The sequence below is a fragment of the Ovis aries genome, chromosome 12 (genome assembly GCF_016772045.2).
Source record: "Ovis aries strain OAR_USU_Benz2616 breed Rambouillet chromosome 12, ARS-UI_Ramb_v3.0, whole genome shotgun sequence".
NCBI classification, from domain to species: Eukaryota; Metazoa; Chordata; class Mammalia; order Artiodactyla; family Bovidae; genus Ovis; species Ovis aries.
Genome location: NC_056065.1, coordinates 18,917,709 through 18,937,548, shown reverse-complemented (window position 1 = coordinate 18,937,548; position 19,840 = coordinate 18,917,709). Strand labels below are relative to the sequence as shown.

Genomic DNA, 19,840 nt, shown 5'->3' with positions numbered 1-19,840 from the left:
ATGGAGGAGGGCATGGCAACCTACTTCAGTATTCTTCTATCCTTGGAGAATCTCTATGGACAGAGGAGCCTGGTGGACTACAGTCCATGGGGTTGCAAAGAGTTGGACAGGACTGAGCGACTAAGCACAGCACAGGCTTGAATACAGTTTAACATGATACTGATGCTAAGGTTGTAAGATGCATTCCTAAAACACAAGCACACACAAAGTTTGAGAATGTAAGAAAACTCACTTAAACTATATTCATATTGGATAAAATAGTCTTTAAAAATTTGTTAGAGAGAAAACATTCATTACATATAATGGATAAAAAATACAATTCTTAATTTATAGATATCTTATAGATTAAAAAGTATAGAGAAAATTTTGACAGAACTGGAAGGTGAAATTGACAAATCTGCTATCAGTATAGATGACTTTAATCGGTCAAACAGCCAGTCCAAACACAAATAGGAAAACCTTAGTAACTAAGTATTGAACTAATTTGAAGGCTGAACTAATAGGTTCCTGTATCCAGCAGTGAAAAATACACATTCTGTGTGTCAAGATCACATAGAAAATTTATAAACATTGATCTTGTATTAATCAATAAAGATAGTTTTGACATATTATATAGAATTTTTAATCAGAACACATTGTAGGCATTAAGTACATAGTTCTCAGTGAATGAATGCATTTAATTATTTCATGATTATATAAATTCATCAAGAAAAATAAAATAAGGAAACATTGCCAACTAAAATTAAGAATCTTTCATTAATCCAATAAAATTGTATTGGGTACTCATCTACTGAGAAATAGGTTTATATCTCTGAGCAAACCACAATTCTTATTCTTGAAGAGTTTCTTTATATTCTCTTAAACTGGTGGTGGGAATAGAAGAGTCAACAGCAATATGAAGTTAAATAGATAGTATGCTAAGTTTTTATCTGGGGGCACATATCTTTATTTTGAATTCTGTCAATAGAAGTGAGGAGGCCAGGAAACAAAGTCAAAAAAGGACACTACAAATAAAACTTTATCATTCTTACTAGTGAACATAAGCCTAAGTTTTTAAAAATAATAACAGACTAGATATAGCTATTTATAAAAACAATAATTTATGGTAGCCAAATCAAGTTTCTCCCACAAATGCAAGTGAAACTTTGTATTAACAATTAATTAATATAATTTACTGCATTAACCTACGAAGGGAGGAAAAACATGCTCATTTCAACATATTTGGAGAAAACAGTTGATAACATTTAGTATCCATCTAGATTAATATTTTCAGCATAGTTGAAGCAGACTCCCTTAATCTGATAAAAAAAAAAAACCTACAAATTTCTTTAAACAACAGTACACACAATGGTGGTTCACTTTAGGTCAGGATTCATGTTGAGGTTTGACAGAAAAGAACAAAATTCTGTAAAGCAATTATTCTTCATCTAAAAAATAAATTAAAAAAAGATTGTCTGTTATTTGATATATTTTTGAAGGATCTAGCCAATATGATAAGAAAAATAAATAATTACTTAAAGAATTGGAAAGAGAAAATTCCAACAGACAGATGAAAAGATGTTCAGCATGACTAATTACTAGAGAAATACAAATCAAAACTGCATATGAGGTATCGCCTCACACCAGTTAAAATAACCATCATCAAAAAAGTCTGCAAATAACAGATGCTGGAGAGGGTATGGAGAAAAAGATACTACTGTTGGTGGGGATGTAAATTGATACAGCCACTATGGTGAAGAGTCTGGAGGTTCTTTAAAAATACTAAAGTTATCATATGATCCTGCAAATCCTACTTCTGTGAATATACACAGAGAAAACAATTAAAAAAGATACAGACGTCTCAGTATTCATAGCAGTACAATTTACTATAGCCAAGACATGGAAGCAACCTAAATGTCTGTTGACAAATAAATGGATAAGTAAGATGTGCTATGTATATACAATGGAATATTGCTCAACCATAAGAATGAAAGAAATAATGCCATTTGGACAACATGGATGGACCTAGATATTATCATCTTAAGTCAGAGAAAGAAAAATATCATGTGATATCACATATGTGAAATATAAAAATGTGAAACAAGTGAACTTATTTACAAAACAGAAATAGACTTACAGACATAGACAATAAAATTATGGTTACCAAAGTGGATAGTGGGGGTGGAGAGTACATTAGGAATTCAGGGCTACAGTCCATGGGGTTGCTGAGAGTCGGACTTGACTGAGTGACTAATGGTACACTATTACTACTATGTACGTATATACACCTATGTAACTGAATCACTTTGCTGTATACCTGAAATTCACACAATACTGTGAATTAACTATAAGTCAATACAAGTATTTATTAAATAAAAAGAAATAATTGAACTGCCAATGTCTGAAGACAAGATGATTTGGTCATAAAATGCAAGAAAATCTACAAATTATTAAGTATTAATGAGTTCAGTCTGATGCAAATAGCCGACTCATTGGAAAAGTCCCTGATGCTGGGAAAGATTGGTGGCAGAAAGAGAAGAGGGCGTGAGAGGATGAGATGGCTGGAGGACATCACCGATGCAATGGACATGAACTTGGGCAAACTTCAGGAGATGGTGAGGGACAGGGAGGCCTGGCGTGCTGCAGTCCATGGGAGGTCACAAAGGGTCAGACATGAGTGGGTGACTGAATAGAAAAGAATCCTAGGAGAAGGGTAGACTCATGGAAATCAATTGCCTTTTATATAACAAAAAGCAAATGGGAAGCTTAATTTAAACAGAGATACTAATTATAGTAATATCCAAAGGAAAATCTACCAAGTTATATATATGGTGGAAACATTATTGAAAAAAATTTATAAGATTTAAATTAATAGAGAACTACAACATGCTCATGTAGAGAAAGATTCCATATCAAAAGCACGTCAGTTCTCCCCAGTTATAAATTCAATCTAATTCTAATAATATTGGAGCAGTTTTTTTCCTGTGACTTGACAAACTTATTATAATATACAGATTATTAGAGAAGTAAAATAGTGGAAATAGATTTGGGGAATATAGTAAGTGACAGGGTCTTGCCTTTCCCAATATCATCTATTTATGAAGATAAACAACATTTTTCCCTTGGGAAATATAGGATGTCTTTATGACTTCTGGACACTTGAAGCACAAACTAATAAAAGAAGAAATTGGTAAATGTGGCTATGTAAAAATTAGAAACTTCTAATCATCAAAAGCTACCTTTTTAAGAAAAACTACAGACTAGCCGATGATATTGGACAACACAATGAATATAACAAAGGAAACTTTCAAATCATATAAACTAATTGAAAAACATACCAAGATAAGATCTTGTGAAAAGATCTGAACTTTTACTAGTTAGCAGTAAAATAACCAAAACTATGAGACAATGTTTTATACCCATGAGGTTGGTAAAAATCGAAAAATCTGAAAGTTTCAGATACTGACAAGGATGTAAGTTAGGGACTGAGGATGTATGAGCCACTGATGGGAAGGTTGCCACCACTGAAAAATAATTTGCCAGTATTTAAATGAAATACAGCCGTGAATATGAATGAATGTAGCTATTGCATCAACATTATTAGATTTCTCAAACAATGAAGTGCAAAAAGCTTGTTTTAGTAAAATACGGTATACCATTTATATAATATTTATAACCATAGAAAATAACACTATATTAAAAGTAATAAAGTACCAAGAAATACTTGTGAATGAACATTACTAAATTCAGATATTACTGGTAAGGTGGGATGTACATGGCATTTTATTTTGTTTTTGTCAGGTGGTGAATAAGGAGCACAATTTGCTGTTTTATTTATAAATTTTGCATGGGTTTATTTCAGCAAAATTTTCCTAAAATGATTTATTAATCTATTAAGAACATATTACCTATGTTAAGTATTCATGGTATTGGTAAAGACAGTGGAGGTGACTCTTCATCATGGAATAACCATTATAAAATTAATAATTACTCTACATATTTACTGTCCTAATGTGAAGTTTCATTATTTGCTCTCTTCATTTAAGAAATATTTATGAAATGTCTTCTATATGAAGAGTGTTAGGCTAGAGTATAACCATAGCATCTTGATTACAGATTCAAGTATTTGAAAATATTAAAGGACTTTCATTTATGAAATTCAAAGAAGATTCCCTGGCAGACACTAATTACTATAATAAATGGAGATGACTTTAATACAACAAATGATTGAGGCTAACAATTTGTAATTAACAAATAATATAAATATCATTGACATTTTAAATCTTAAAAGGAAAAATTAAATGGGGCTATATGAATAAAAGGATTTTTAATTTATTAATCTAATACTCATGTCTAGCACTAGGTAAAATTTGTAATATAAAATGGCTATATATCCAAATAGTAACTCAAATACATTTTTATGCCTACTCATTAAACTAAAGGACAGAAATAATGGATTATGCTTCTTAATCTAGAGAATCCATATTTGTATTATATTATTTGAAACAGTTGCATGTAAAGAACATTTTAATAGAATCCATTTCTTTTTCATTGTTTCTTTACAAAATATGCAGTTTATACTATACAAAAGTGTTCTCTACTCCAGGAAAATTTTCTGACATATCAATAGGTTTAAGTTTTTATATTAAGCAGTGGAATTGCTTTGGCTTGGCCACTGCCCACAAACTTGAACACATCTTTAAATATTCCTTCTGGATTCTGAGGGGAACTTACATTTCTTGTGAGTCTTTTCTACTTAGTGCTCTGAAAAAGTCAAACAATAAAAAAGGAAGAGGGGAAGAAAGCAGACAGCTCAAGGGAAAAATCAAATACCAAATACCATCAGTATTCAAAAGTAATGAGTAAGACTCCAGGGTCCATCACCCAAGTGCTTCTTTTTCATTCGACAAACAGATATAGCTGGATGGTGAAAGAAAGTGAAAGTGTTAGTCTCTCAGTCATATCCAACTCCGCGACCCCATGGACTGTAGCCAGCCAGGCTTCTTTGTCCTTGTGATTCCCCGGGCAAGAATATTGGAGTGGGTTGCCATTCCCTTCTCCAGGGGATCATCCCAACCCAGGAATCAAACCTGGATCTCCTGCATTGCAGAGAGATTATTTACAGTCTGAGCCACCAGGGAATCCCACTCCAGTATACTTGCCTGGAGAATTTTATGGACAGTTAGATGGTATATATTCACAAATCACAGGGTCAGGAGCCCTGTACTTAAAAGCTCAGAGACTCTCAGTTATATCTACACAGAGACAGTGTGTAGGACTGAATCAGCTGTCTGAATAATTCTGCCTATATCATTTTTGCAGGTGTAGACTTTGTTTCACACATTGCTAAAATTTGTTTTATTGGATGGTTTTCTAATCCTCCATTCTCCTTTGCCTAAAGTGGTACAGACAAGGTGCAGAAAACGCAATGCATGAATTAAGAAAGTTTCTGAAAGTAGCCGCCACATGTTAATAGTTGAATTGATAGAAAGGCTATGTATATTAAATATTCACTATCATTGTATCACCTCCAGTGTCTGATCAGTACTATCCAATAGTATTAATAGTTATTCAATTTATGCTATTAATTTCAGAACCTAGAGAGCAGGTAAGTACAATTTTTCTGTGGACTCTTTTTTAATTATATGAGAATTTCTAACTAGGGGAAAGATAATTACTGAGAAAGGGATATATCATTAAAGGATAAATACATGAACATTTCTGTCTTCTCAATGGTGACGTGCGGTAATTGTTTTAAATTTGCTAGTTAAGATTACATAGTAATTCATAGGTAAAATTCTGCAGGTAAAATATTACGTATATCTTTAAACCTTTTATGTTACTATTTAATTAAATACTACATATACTAAGGTACCATCCTGCAGCAAGTTATAAATATAAGCAAGCTATTAGGTCATTCACCCATATATTCATGTATTTATCAAACGTGTATTGATCACTTACTGTGTGTAAAGCATTCAGCCAATTTCTGTCTGGATTCTTTCTGCAACTGGAAGTATTATCTATGCTTCTACAACCCCTATCCCCATATATCATGATAAATAACTAACAAGTTTGTGTAACAATATCTTTGTGATTAGAGTATTAGAGATACCCAGTGAAACTTCTATTGGGGAAAAGAAAAGGAGTTACATGATTACACTGAAGTTTTTGTGTTCATTGTTTATAATGATGATTTTTCTATCTAATAGACAAAAGAAATTATACTGAGATTGCATCATTTGAATTACAATTCCTGCTATATCTGAAAGAAAGCGGAAGCTGTGACTAGAGCCTGAGGACAATTATTATTATCAGAGATTTAGACTCTAAAAATTTCCAACACACTGGTTTGGCTTTTAGTGATGAAAAAGGAGCAATTTGTAGACTTTCCAAAGATCTTTAATTTGTTTAGACTGTTTGGGAATAGTTTTAACAAATGAATTATTTTAGCTCAGTGAGTAGTACTGTGTGTGTGTGTGTGTGTTAGTCTCTCAGTCATGTCCAAAAGGCTCTTTGTGACTCCATGGAAAAGTGAACAGTTTATATCTCTCACTTAGGAACAGATTCCTTCCTTTCCTTCCTATAGAGACAGGGGCTGCCTGCATACCTATAAATTTTCTCATTGAGGATGGGGTAATGGCTACTTTGGGTTTCCAGGGCTCAGCTCAGTTCAGTTGCTCAGTCATGTCCGACTCTTTGCAACCCCATGGACTGCAGCATGCCAGGCTTCCCTGTCCATCACCAACTCCCGGAGCTTGTTCAAACTCATGTCCATTGAGTTGGTGATGCCATTCAACCATCTCATTCTCTGTCGTCCCCTTCTCTTCTGCCTTCAATCTTTCCCAGCATCAGGGTCTTTTCAAATGAGTTAGTACTTCACATCAGGTGGCCAAAGTGCTGGAGTTTCAGCTTCAGCATCAATTCTTCCAGTAAATATTCACGACTGATTTCCTTTCAGATGGACTGGTTAGATCTCCTTACAGGCCAAGAACTCTCAGGAGTCTTCTCCAACACCACAGTTCAAAAGCAGTAATTCTTTGGTGCTCAGCTTTCTTCATAGTCCAGCTCTCACATCCATACACGCCTACTGGAAAAACCATAGCTTTGACTAGATGGACCTTTGTCAGCAAAGTAATGTCTCTGCCTTTTAATATGCTGTCTAGGTTAGTCATAGCTTTTCTTCCAAGGAGCAAGTGTCTTTTAATTTCACGACTGCAGTTACCATCTGCAATGATTTTGGAGCCCCCCAAATAAAGTCTGTCACTGTTTCCATTGTTTTCCCATCTGTTTGCCATGAAATGATGGGACTGGATGCCATGATCCTTGTTTTTTGAATGTTGAATTTTAAGCCAGCTTTTTCACTCTCTTCTTTCACTTTCATCCTGGGCTCTGCCATCCCCTTTGAGCAGAAGGAGGTAGGTATGGACATTCCAGTCTTAGTAAGCTACTCAAGACCTCCCTCCCTCAGAGATCATTTCATATATCTTGGAACAGTTTAGCATAATGATTAGGAGTAAGGGCTGTCTATCTACATATGTCTAAATTGAATACCTGCTATGTGTTAGGGCTTCTAGACACTGAAAATATAGTCATGAATAAAAAATAACAAACTTTTCTGACCTTAAAAGTTTTTATATTCTAGTTTATATTAGTTGACATTCTAGTGGATAATTTTAGAAAATTATTAAATTTCTTGCCTATTCCTCAGTTTTCTCAGCTGTAATAAAACAGAGGTAATTGCAACTACTGCTTCATAGGTAGCTGGAAAGATTCAGTCAGCTTATACATATGAAGCACTTGGGCCTGACACCATAAGGTTTAGCTGTTCTTAGTATACAGAGAGCATTGCCTAGATAACATCTGTGGACATTTTACTGTTGAGTGTAGAAAGGGAACTAATTTTGTCTCACTTTTATTTATTTTTTTGCTAGAGCAAGGAGTGAATGAAAGGAATTCCCTGATAGAGACGAGCTCTTTTTGCATCAGCTGTCCATGGATTTATTCATTCATTCATACATTAATTTGTTTATTCATTCTCTCGCCTAAGATACATTTATTGAACAAAATTTCAGGCGTTATGCTGAGATTCACTAGGTAACAAAATCTGATTCCTCCTTAAGGAAGCTCAGAATCTAGCAAGGACAACAGAGAAGTATATGCAATATTGTAATATTCTATGATAATTGCAGTGATTTTAAAAGTATAGGCAAGATTCTATTTTCTCTGCAAGTGCTTATTGAAATAAGGCTGTACCCATAGTTGTTCTTTGCACTTCTAATACTTTAGCCTGTATGGTATGTACTAGAGTATTTTTTTTAAAAGAAATATTTGTTTCATTTATTTACCATAATTGGAGAATTAACTGCTTCTTGTAGATTTTCCAGATGTGATCTTTTAAAATGAACATTAAAAGAAGTTTTAATCTGTTTTTTGAAGCCATTCTAAAAGAAAACAAATCACTTACTTTGTTCTGTCACTGAAGACAAGTTGATTTTGGTAACTTGTGGTCATCATAATGAACTTTAGCTTTCAAAGGACATTGAATCTGTTGGACTTTTGGATCTGTTGAACTCTTCCATGAATAACTTCTGAGAAGATCTCATCTCATCTCCCACCTTCCCACTCCCTTTATGTATCTTTGATTAAGAGGACATTTTCTTCTTCCTTCCTTTAAATATGCATAGTGGTCATTTGATATTGCTGGATAATTGGCTGAAGAAATATATAGTTTGTATGGTTAGATTTTTGAAAATGTAACTATATGTATCTTGTATATTTTCTGTAAATTAGGATCAGATTTGAAATACTGGAAATAAGACAGCAAACTTGAGGCTGACAACAGTAGAGTTGATAAAAGTGCTTTTGGACCTGTGGAAGATTTCTGAAAGATTGTCTTTGCTAGTCAGAGAAATGTCATTGTGTAATATTAATACATAATGTAGTAAAATAAATTTCATCACTGTTTTCTATATTCAATGATTATTCTATGATTTGTCTACCTGAATATGTCAACGAACTTGACTGCAACTTAGTGGAATTGACTAGCAGCCTTTAAGAAGCTATCAAAATGAAAGGAGTTAAATGAATCAGTTGATAAAGGTCCTCATCCTGATATAGCCATTGTCTAATCTTATAATTTGTACATCCGGGGACATATCAGGGGGAATCCAGTTATTACAGAACAAACTGAAACATAATTGAAAGTGACAAATGATTAACTGCAGATTGGGACATTAAATAGAAAACCACTTGGTTCAGAACCTGCATAAAATACGATGTACACCTATTTCTAGATTTTAAATGAAACTTCAAAAGTCATTGATAGCAGAGATAGAAGTAATTGTGAGAATTCAAAACTTTATTCATAATGCACTTAATTAGTATTTCTTCCATTTTTTCTTGACTTTCTTTGTATTTTCAAACAGAAGTTGTGAGAAACAGAATTATAAGATGAAAACATTAACCATTGTATGAAATTTGTAAACCACATAAAATCGTAAAGTATAGCTTCATCCTTAAGATCAGAGGCCAAAATGTGTGCCAAGGCACCATTTATTTGTGTATTTTTTCAATTAAATTTTAAAACAGACATTTAGGATGTTATTTCTCAAAATCTTTGCTTTGATATGTTAATCTCATTCTTTTGAAATTTTTTTTTTACCTTTTAAAAATTATATTGTTTACTGGTAACTCATTATGTTATGCTCAAAAAAGAGAATCATTTTCTCTGCACTATCTTACTGATCTCTGTGTAATTTAAAACAAGTACATTTTAATTTTCTTAGCTTTTTTCAGTGAATGTGACATGCAAGTGATGTAAATAATGTGTAATTTCCTTGTAAGTATATGCTGCTGCTGCCGTTTAGTTACTAAGCTGTGTCCGACTCTTCAAGACTCCTTGGACTGTAGCCCACAAGTCTCCTCTGTCCTTGGGATTTCCTAGGCAAGAATACTGGAGTGGGTTGCTATTTCCTTTTCCAGGGGATCTTCTGACCCAGGTATCAAACTCACGTCTCCTGCTTGGCAGGCAGATTCTTACTGCTGAGCCACTAGGGAAGACCAACAATCCATGCAGTTGCGTTTTATTTGCCCACAATTTTTAATACATTAGCAATAAATGTACACCATGGAAAGAAATTTTATTATAAAAAAGTAAAATTCATCTGTAACCCTACCATCCATAGACAACCTTGGCAAGTAACTTAGTTTGTATCATTTCAGATTATTTTATCATTGTTATTTACAAGTCTGTGTCATCTGTTTCTGTCTTCTTAAAGTTGTATCTCTATATTCATATACATATATGAATCTACCTTTATTTAGAAAATAGGATTATACTCTACATATTACTTTCACTTGTTTCTAAATTCAGATTGTATTATGTAATCTCATCTACATTTGTATCTATGAATGTTTGCAGTATGTTTCTTAAAAGATATATGATTTTTTTTTTTACCATTTCTTTACTTTTGGACATTCATATCCTATTCTTTCTTATTATAAGGGCCACATTATAAAATATATTTTTCAAATAGTTTAAAAAATGAACTTTTCTGAACTTTCAGTAGAATTAGTTGGTTCAGTGGAATGTACACATGCTGTCCTGATAGATGTGGACAACTTCCTTTCCTAGGACTAGTGTCTGTACTCACCTTTTCCACAAATTCTTGCACCCAAGTGGTATAATATTTTTTTAATTGAAAAGATGATAACTATGCTTGATTTCTCTAGAAAGGGATGAAATGTTACCAATATTTATGTAGGGTTTTTTATTGTTCACAAAAAGGCTAGCCATTGCCACTAACAACTGCTTGGTTGGACCCAAACCATTCCATTAGGTTAGTGGCAAATTCCTCTTTGTTTTTAAATGTCAAAGGACTCAGGACTGTATCTTTGGAACATGGATATAGTATTGAGTCCAGAATTATTTACTATAGGACTTTTTGATAATGGCTTTTAAATTGACAATAAAGATAAAGTCTCCAATGAGTCTTTAGATCATAGTCTAAAAGCAGAAATGTTGTGTTCATAAGAATATCAAAAGAATGGTTTTGCTGAATTTGCTCCACTAATTCCTGTAGACAGCATCCCAAACTCCAACAGCTGGCAGTTGCTTTGTTGAAGACAAACTACATCTGTAATCAGTATGACAGGACCACAGGTTGCATATCATCACTTCCACCAAGTTATGCAAAAAGCATAACTTGAATAATATTAAAATCATCATTGAGAGAGCAAAGTCATCAACAAGAATACTTTGAAATAAAGTGAAAAAAATTAGACTTCAGGTATTGCAGCAAAATTTTGCCTTTGGCCAAAGTTTTGCAATGAGATAGAGATTTTGAAATATTGGGGATGAGATTAATTGCATGGATGATTGACCTGGGGAAAAAAAAATTGATAAGCATGTTTCTTTTCTCCCAAACCAGAAGGTCTGAAAGTGAGTTTTCATCTGTTCTGCCTATACGATGAGGATAGAGCTCCCGTACATGGAGGACTCCTAGACACGACAGTTGTATGCTGGTGATATCTCATGACTACTAGGAATGAAGTTTAGATAAGACCTACTCAGTAGTTGTAACTACAGATAATAAGACAGAAATGCACTTTGGCTGTAAACTGCTCATTGGTCTACTCTTTCAGCTGCATCATCTAAATCAGATCATAGACCAGTACATTTGTGATCACAAAATCCCCTACCAATGGTTGCAGACAATGTATTCAGTACACACTGTCTAACATACTCCTGGTGTCATTTGAACTCAAGATCAAAACTTCTGTTGGATTTTTACTCTGCTCATCCTCCTTATTCCTCCTCCTTTATCTTGTAACTTGTATAATATGTGCTATTTCTGCTTTATTGATTATACCAAAACCTTTGACTGTGTGGATCACAATAAACTGTGGAAAATTCTAAAGGAGATGGGAATACCACACCACCTGACCTGCCTCTTGAGAAACCTGTATGCAGGTCAGGAAGCAACAGTTAGAACTGGACATGGAACAATAGACTGGTTCCAAATAGGAAAAGGAGTACATCACAGGACTATATTGTCACCCTGCTTATTTAACTTATACGCAGAGTACATCATGAGAAACGCTGGGCTGGATGAAGCACAAGCTGGAATCAAGATTGCTGGGAGAAACATCAATTACCTGAGATATGCAGATGACATCACCCTTATGGCAGAAAGTGAAGAAGAAGTAAAGAGCCTCTTGATGAAAGTGAAAGATGAGAGTGAAAAAGTTGGCTTAAAGCTGAACATTCAGAAAACTAAGATCATGGTATCCAGTCTCATCACTTCATGGCAAATAGATGGGGAAACAGTGGAAACAGTGGCTGACTTTATTTTGAGGGGGCTCTAAAATTCTGAGAGAAATGGGAATACCAGACCACCTGACCTCCCTCTTGAGAAATCTGTATGCAGGTCAGGAAGCAACAGTTAGAACTGGACATGGAACAACAGACTGGTTCCCAATAGGAAAAGGAGTATGTCAAGGCTGTATATTGTCACCCTGCTTATTTAACTTCTATGCAGAGTACATCATGAGAAATGCTGGACTGGAAGAAACACAAGCTGGAATCAAGATTGCCAGGAGAAATATCAATAACCTCAGATATGCAGATGACACCACCCTTATGGCAGAAAGTGAAGAAGAACTAAAGAGCTTCTTGATGAAAGTGAAAGAGGAGAGTGAAAAATGTGGTTTAAAGCTCAACATTCAGAAAACGAAGATCATGGCATCTGGTCCCATCACTTCATGGGAAATAGATGGGAAACAGTGGAAACAGTGTCAGACTTTATTTTTTGGGGCTCCAAAATCACTGCAGATGGTGACTGCAGCCATGAAATTAAAAGACACTCCTTGGAAGAAAAGTTATGACCAACCTAGATAGCATATTCAAAAGCAGAGACATCACTTAGCTGACTAAGGTCCGTCTAGTCAAGGCTATGGTTTTTCCAATAGTCATGTATGGATGTGAGAGTTGGACTGTGAAGAAGGCTGAGCTCTGAAGAATTGATGCTTTTGAACTGTGGTGTTGGAGAAGACTCTTGAGAGTCCCTTGGACTGCAAGGAGATCCAACCAGTCCATTCTGAAGGAGATCAGCCCTGGGATTTCTTTGGAAGGAATGATGCTAAAGCTGAAGCTCCAGTATTCTGGCCACTTCATGTGAAGTGTTGACTCACTGGAAAAGACTCTGATGCTGGGAGGGATTGGGGGCAGGAGGAGAAGGGGACGACCCAGGATGAGATGGCTGGATGGCATCATTGACTCGATGGACATGAATCTGAGTGAACTCCGGGAGTTGGTGAAGGACAGGGAGGCCTGGTGTGCTGTGATTCATGGGGTTGCAAAGAGTCAGACACGACTGAGTGACTGAACTGAACTGAACTGAAAATCACTGCAGATGGTGATTGCAGCCATGAAATTAAAAGACACTTACTCCTTGGAAGGAAAGTTATGACCAACCTAGACAGCATATTAAAAAGCAGAGACATTACTTTGCCAATAAATGTCCATTTAGTCAAGGCTATTGTTTTCCAGTAGTCATGTATGGATGTGAGAGTTGGACTATGAAGAAAGCTGAGCGCTGGAGAATTGATACTTTTGAACTGTGGTGTTGGAGAAGACTCTTGAGAGTCCCTTGGACTGCAAGGAGATCCAACCAGTCCATCCTAAAGGAGATCAATCCTGGGTGTTCATTGGAAGGACTGATGTTGAAGCTGAAACTTTAATACTTTGATGCTGATGCGAAGAAGTGACTCATTGGAAAAGACCCTGATGCTGGGAAAGACTGAGGGCAGGAAAAGAGGATGACAGAGGATGAGATGGTTGGATGGCATCACTGACTAAATGGACATGGGTTTGGGTAGACTATGGCAGGTGGTGATGGACAGGGAGGTCTGGCGTGCTGCGTTTCATGGGGTTGTAAGGAGCTGGACATGACTGAGCAACTGAACTGAATATGGGATATGTATGTGTGTGTTTATATGAGTTTCTATGTAGGCCAAATTTTGAAAAAGAAAAAATATATACTTAAAAGTTTTGAAAAAAATCATCTCATTTAAATATTTTGACTTATTACTTGATGTTCAAATTGTCAATGATTTTTATTTTCTACTTTATTTTATAAAATGGATATTACTACTTTTGTTAAGTACACATTTAGCCTAAAATTTTAGCTCAGTGCCTATGGATTGTTCCTTAATTTGGCTTGGTCCATAAATTGTATTTGTATTAGATAAGCTAAATAATTAATTTTAAAAAATTCTAGCTTTAATCGATCCAGTACATAACAAGTTTTATGTGACTTAGAAAAATTTTCTTCAGTTATACAGGCAATTGCATCTTCACTGTTCCAATATGCATGAATTTCATTTACCATAGTTTAGTTAAGCATCAGCCCTCTAAAAACATGTTTCATATATTAGTTATTATGGTATATTAACTGTAAATAATTATATAAAATATAGAGTTTATATAATTTTGCTGCTGGCTCTTCAGTCCACAAATTACTAAATAAATAATCATTGCACATCATGATCAGTGACCAATCACATCTCTTCTTTCAATATGTGGTGACTGGTCAGTGCAGATTCATTAATTGTTTCATTCACAAAGAAGCTTGTAGTTATACAATGTCTTTGTCAGTGATAAACTCTTTTGGTTTTCATGAGTATGAATATTCAAAAAACAATGATTGTTGAAATGATGGAAAGAAAATGTTTTGGGAGTGGAAGTTCAATTACACATTTCTTCTTACAAACAAAATAGTTGGTCAGTGCTACCATTTGCATTTATATATGCAGGCAGAGCAACTTAAGGTGAATTTAGCATAAATGTTAACATTGGTTGTGATCAATAGATAAAGATGTCCTAGCTGAAGTGATGTGGACAAAAACTTTACCTTAAAGAATTCTCAGTTACATTTCATGCCAATGAAAGCACAAATATGCAAATGATATAAGTAGGCTGATCCATGCTTAGAAATAGAGTATGACAGTTCTCAAGGTGTAGAAAAGATGCTTGTTCTAAATGGAAATTTATAGAATAAGAAGGTAAGCTCTATTTATGATAATGCTTTTAAACAAAGAAAATAATTTAATTCTTAAAGTTTCTAACGTTAAATTATAATTGTTAGTTTTAATATTTTCTAAATATTTCTCTTTACATTTTTAACTGATGAAAGTTTTAATAGTCTCATCATTACTTATTCCTTCTTTGATGCTCTTCCTTTCTTTACGTAGGGGCAAGTTTCTTACCTATATTATTTTTCTCTTCTCTACAAAACTTCTTTTAAAATTTCTTCCAAGTCAAGGTTACTGGCAACACATTTTTTCCATTTGTGCATGTCTTACACATCTTTATTTCTCCCTCACTTTTGAGGGATAATTGTGCATAGTATATAATTCTAGGTTGGTGAGTTTTTTCTCTGAACACTTTAAGTATTTCATGCAATTCTCTTCTTGTTTACATTTTCTGAGGAGAAATGGGATGTCATTAGTTAGTAACTCTGTAGGCTCAGTGTCTTTAATTTTGGTTTCTCTTTTGGAATTTATTCTTTGTTTCTCTGTAGTTTGAAAAAGATACCCCAGTGTAGTAGATTTTATTGTTGTTTCAAATATTTCTTCTCCCTCTGATATTCCTATTATATGTATTTTGCTACTTTTTCAGTTTTCTCACAGTCCTTGGGTTTTCTGCTTTGTCTTTTCAGATTTTTTTTTTTTTTTGCTTTTCAGTTTTTGAAGCTTCTAGTGATGTATCTGTCATCTAGTTCAGAGATTCCCTCTTCAGCCTTGTGCAGTCTACCACTAAGCTCATCAAAGGCATTGTTCATTTTTAGTACAGTGTTTTTGATCTTCAGTGTTTGCTTTTTGTTCTTGCATGGAATTTCCATCTCTCTGCTATCTTCATCTCTTCTTGCACGCTCTCTGCTTGATCCATTAGAGTCCATAACATAGTAATCTTGCACACATGTGTGCTAGGTCACTTCAGTCATGTCTGACTCTTTGCGACCTCTTGAAGCATACCCTGTCAGACTCCTCTGTCCATGGGATTCACCAGGCAAGAATAGTGACATGATTTGCCATGCCTTTCTCCAGGAGATATTCCTGACCTAGGACTTGAACTTATGTCCCTTAAATTTCCTGCATTGATGGGCAGGTTCTTTACCACTAGTGCTACCTGGGAAGCCTGATAATTCTAACATCTCTGCCATAGCAACTCTGATGTTTGCTCTTTCTGGTATGCCTTGAATTTTTTTTTCCTTTCTTGAAAAGCAGACGTGATGTGCCAGTTGAAATGAACTACTGTAAACAGGTTTTTAGCAATCTGCTGGTGAGGAGGGGAGGGGGTATGTTCTATAGTCTTATGATTAGGCTTCAGTCTTTCAGTGAGCCTTTTCCTCTGGACTATGAATTTCATGTGTGCCTTTGTTGCCACTACCCACCTCCCCTTTAGGTGGGACAGGAAGACTGGAGGGGGCTGGAATTTAGTGTTTCTCTTTTTCAGGTCAGTTAGGCTCTGATCAGCTACTTTATCCTAAGGCAGATATTGATCAGAAGAACAAAAGTGTTCTTATGTATTTAAAAATGCTCCCTTTCTTCTCCCTCTGCCAGAAGCATCAGGTCGTTTTCCCCTAAGTTTATCTACTGTGAGAACATGGTCAAAATTGTGGGGACCCCCTTATTACCCTGGAGTTTTCAAATCTCAGACTTGTCCACACTAAACTTCCAACAAAATATCAATTATATTTCAGATTTTCCACCCCAGCATTCATTTCTATGGAAGCTTCTGCCAATGAATCTTTGTTTCTATAGCTGTCAGTTCAGTTCAGTCACTCAGTTGTGTCCGACTCTTTGTGACTGCATGGACTGCAGCGCACCAGGCTTCCCTGTCCATCACCAGCTCCCAAAGCTTACTCAAACTCATGTCCATAAAGTCGGTGATGCCATTCAACCATCTCATCCTCATCGTCCCCTTCTCCTCCCTCTTTAAATCTTTTCCAGCATCAGGGTCTTTTCCAATGAGTCAGTTCTTCACCTCAGGTGACCTAAGTATTGGAGTTTCAGCTTCAGCATCAGTCCTTCCAAAGACTATTCAGGACTGATTTCCTTTAGGATGGACTGGTTGGATCTCTTTGCAGTCCAAGGGACTCTCAAGAGTCTTCTCCAACACCACAGTTCAAAAGCATCAATTCTTTGGTGCTCAGCTTTCTTCATAGTCCAACTCTCACATCTATACATGATGACTGGAAAAACCATAGCTTTGACTAGACAGACCTTTGTTGGCCTCCTATAGCTGAGACTCCCTGTATTTGCCTGTTTCTCCAATCTTAGGGACAGCTGTTTGCCCTGTGTCCCCCACTTAGGTATGGAGGGAGAGTCATTGTTTTTTTCATTCTGTTCAACATTTTATTTTTTGTTATGATGGAGTGATGACTCTAAGCTCTTTACTTGGTAGAACCAGGACTTAAAAGTCAAGTTTTTAATGTTTTGAGAAAAAATTTCACATTGTGAAACAATCATAATTTCCCCCAGTGGTTATTAAGATCACTTTACATGGTTTCAGCTTTCATTTTCACTTTTATAAATCTGTGTGACCATGTCTGTAATATGCTGATTTCTGATGTATAAAACAGTTTAAAAATACAATAGTGGCTGGCTTTTAACTTTTTGATATTAGCTTTCTATCTAGTGAAAGTATCTGATAGGTAAATGAAAAGAAAAAATACAGCTTTATATATTTATCATTCTGGTATTACTTTATTCTAGTGTGATCGCTGCCTGCCTCTTTATAATAACAAGCCTTTCCGCCAAAGTGATCATGTTCATGCCTTTAACTGTAAACCCTGTGAGTGCAACAGCCATTCCAGAAGCTGCCACTACAACATCTCAGTGGATCCCTTCCCACTGGAGCACTACAGAGGAGGTGGAGGAGTTTGTGATGACTGTGAGCATAACACTGCAGGTAACTAGATAATAACACAAGTAACAAAGATAAACTTGACCTACATATAATGCATATTATTTTAAATTATATATTGCTATTCTATTTAAGAAAGTGCTTTCATACTATTAAGTTTGAAAACTACTCTGGTTTACCAAATATTCATAATTCCAATTGGATAGCTTTCGAATACTGGAGTCTTGAACTATATAATTTCAGGAAAAGGATTTTTTAAAATGAGTTCACACCGTTTGATTAGATCATAAATATGTACTGGATAAATCAAGAATTGCTGTAGCATTCTGAATGTATTATTGTTGCCGTTTAGTCCCTAAGTTGTGTCCAACCCTTTTGAGATCCCATGGACTGTAGTCCACCAGGCTCCTCTATCCATGGGATTCCCCAGGTAAGAATACTAGAGTGGATCACCTTCTCCAAAGTTCCTTCTCCAATTCTGAATGTATATATTCTAAAAATAAATTTTCTTGTTTGACCCAGATCTTCTACTATTCCTGGATTCTCATGTAGAGATGTTTGCATGTCAGATTTGACATGGACTCTGATAATCTGGGAATCCTCTTTTTAAAAATTTTCATTAAAAGCAGAAACTAACTATTAAAGTCTTGTTTCAAGAACCAACCAGCATTTTGACTAGTCATTGAAAAATTACTATTTTATGGAAGGCTGATATGTTAAAAGCAGAAAAGTTAAAACCCAGAAAGATGTTATGGGGAGGGGAGGTGGGAGGGGGGGTTCATGTTTGGGAATGCATGTAAGAATTAAAGATTTTAAAATTTAAAAAATAAAAAACTAAAATTTAAAAAAATAAAATGGCTTATAAGCAAAAAAAAAAAAAAAAGCCGAAATGATGATATCAGAATTTGTAAAATATAATGGCCCAAGTCTGATGGGTTTGAAATTATGCTACTTTGAAGCATGAATGAATTTGCTAGATAATTACTGATAATGTAAAATGGTACAAGCTCTTGGCTAGGTTCTGGGAATATAAACATTATTAAGATGATGAATTTTATTGTCTTTGTATGGATTATTACATGGTGGTGGTTTGTTGTTGTTTTTGTTTAGTCACTAAGTCGTGTCCATTTCTTTGTGACCCCATGAACTGTACCCAGCAAGGTTCTTGTGTCCATGAGATTTCCCAGGCAAGAATACTAGAGTGGGTTGCCATTTCCTCCTCCAGGGGATCTTTTGATGTAGGGATTGTACCTGTGTCTCTGTATTGGCAGGCAGATTTTTTTTTTAAACCACTGAGCCACCTGGGAAGCCCACATGGTGGTAAAGACACCCTACTAAAGGAAGAAATTAAAAGGTTTGATGAATGCTAAAGTGGAGAAGAGTTGTAGGAGTTAACCAGGTTAAGGAGTAGGGGTAGATATTAGGGTGAAGACAAAGTTTTCCAGTAAGAGAAACAGTTGCAACATGGCCGAGAGGAAACAGAAATATGGCGTACTTGCAGAAGTGCAGATGGTTGATTGTAAGAAAAGGAACTGGGAAGAAAGGCAGAGCTCAGATGCTAGAGGGCCATCTAAACTATGATAAAGAGATTGGCTTGTACCCTAAAGTTAATGAGATGCCACATATGGGCACTTTGGGAAAGTATTTTGGTTTTGAAATATCCATCAGGTTATAGAGAATGGTTTGCAGAGGGTCAGACTGGTTTGGGAAAACCAGTTAGTCAGGTGTTACAAAAGTTCAGATGAAAAAAATGTGGGAAAACAATTAAGGTGGTGTGAATAGGTATGAGTGGATCCAGTAGATATTTAGAGTAGAAAGTGATGGCATTTTCTAAGCAAGGTGCAGAGTATAGATAAGGGAAGTATGAAGAGTCAAGACTTATGACTAACCCTCTAGTTTGAGCAGCACAGTCAAAATTGGTACCAGCTA

The 19,840-nt window shown here is 35.3% G+C and overlaps 1 protein-coding gene across 1 annotated transcript in view; it reads left to right on the top strand.

The window, feature by feature from the left end:
• Positions 1-19,840, top strand: part of USH2A (usherin) — a 983,289-nt gene that overhangs the window by 161,316 nt on the left and 802,133 nt on the right. Inside the window, exon 11 of the mRNA XM_060396021.1 lies at positions 17,761-17,956. Coding sequence (XP_060252004.1) covers positions 17,761-17,956 — 196 coding nt within the window. The remainder of the gene's footprint in view (positions 1-17,760; positions 17,957-19,840) is intronic.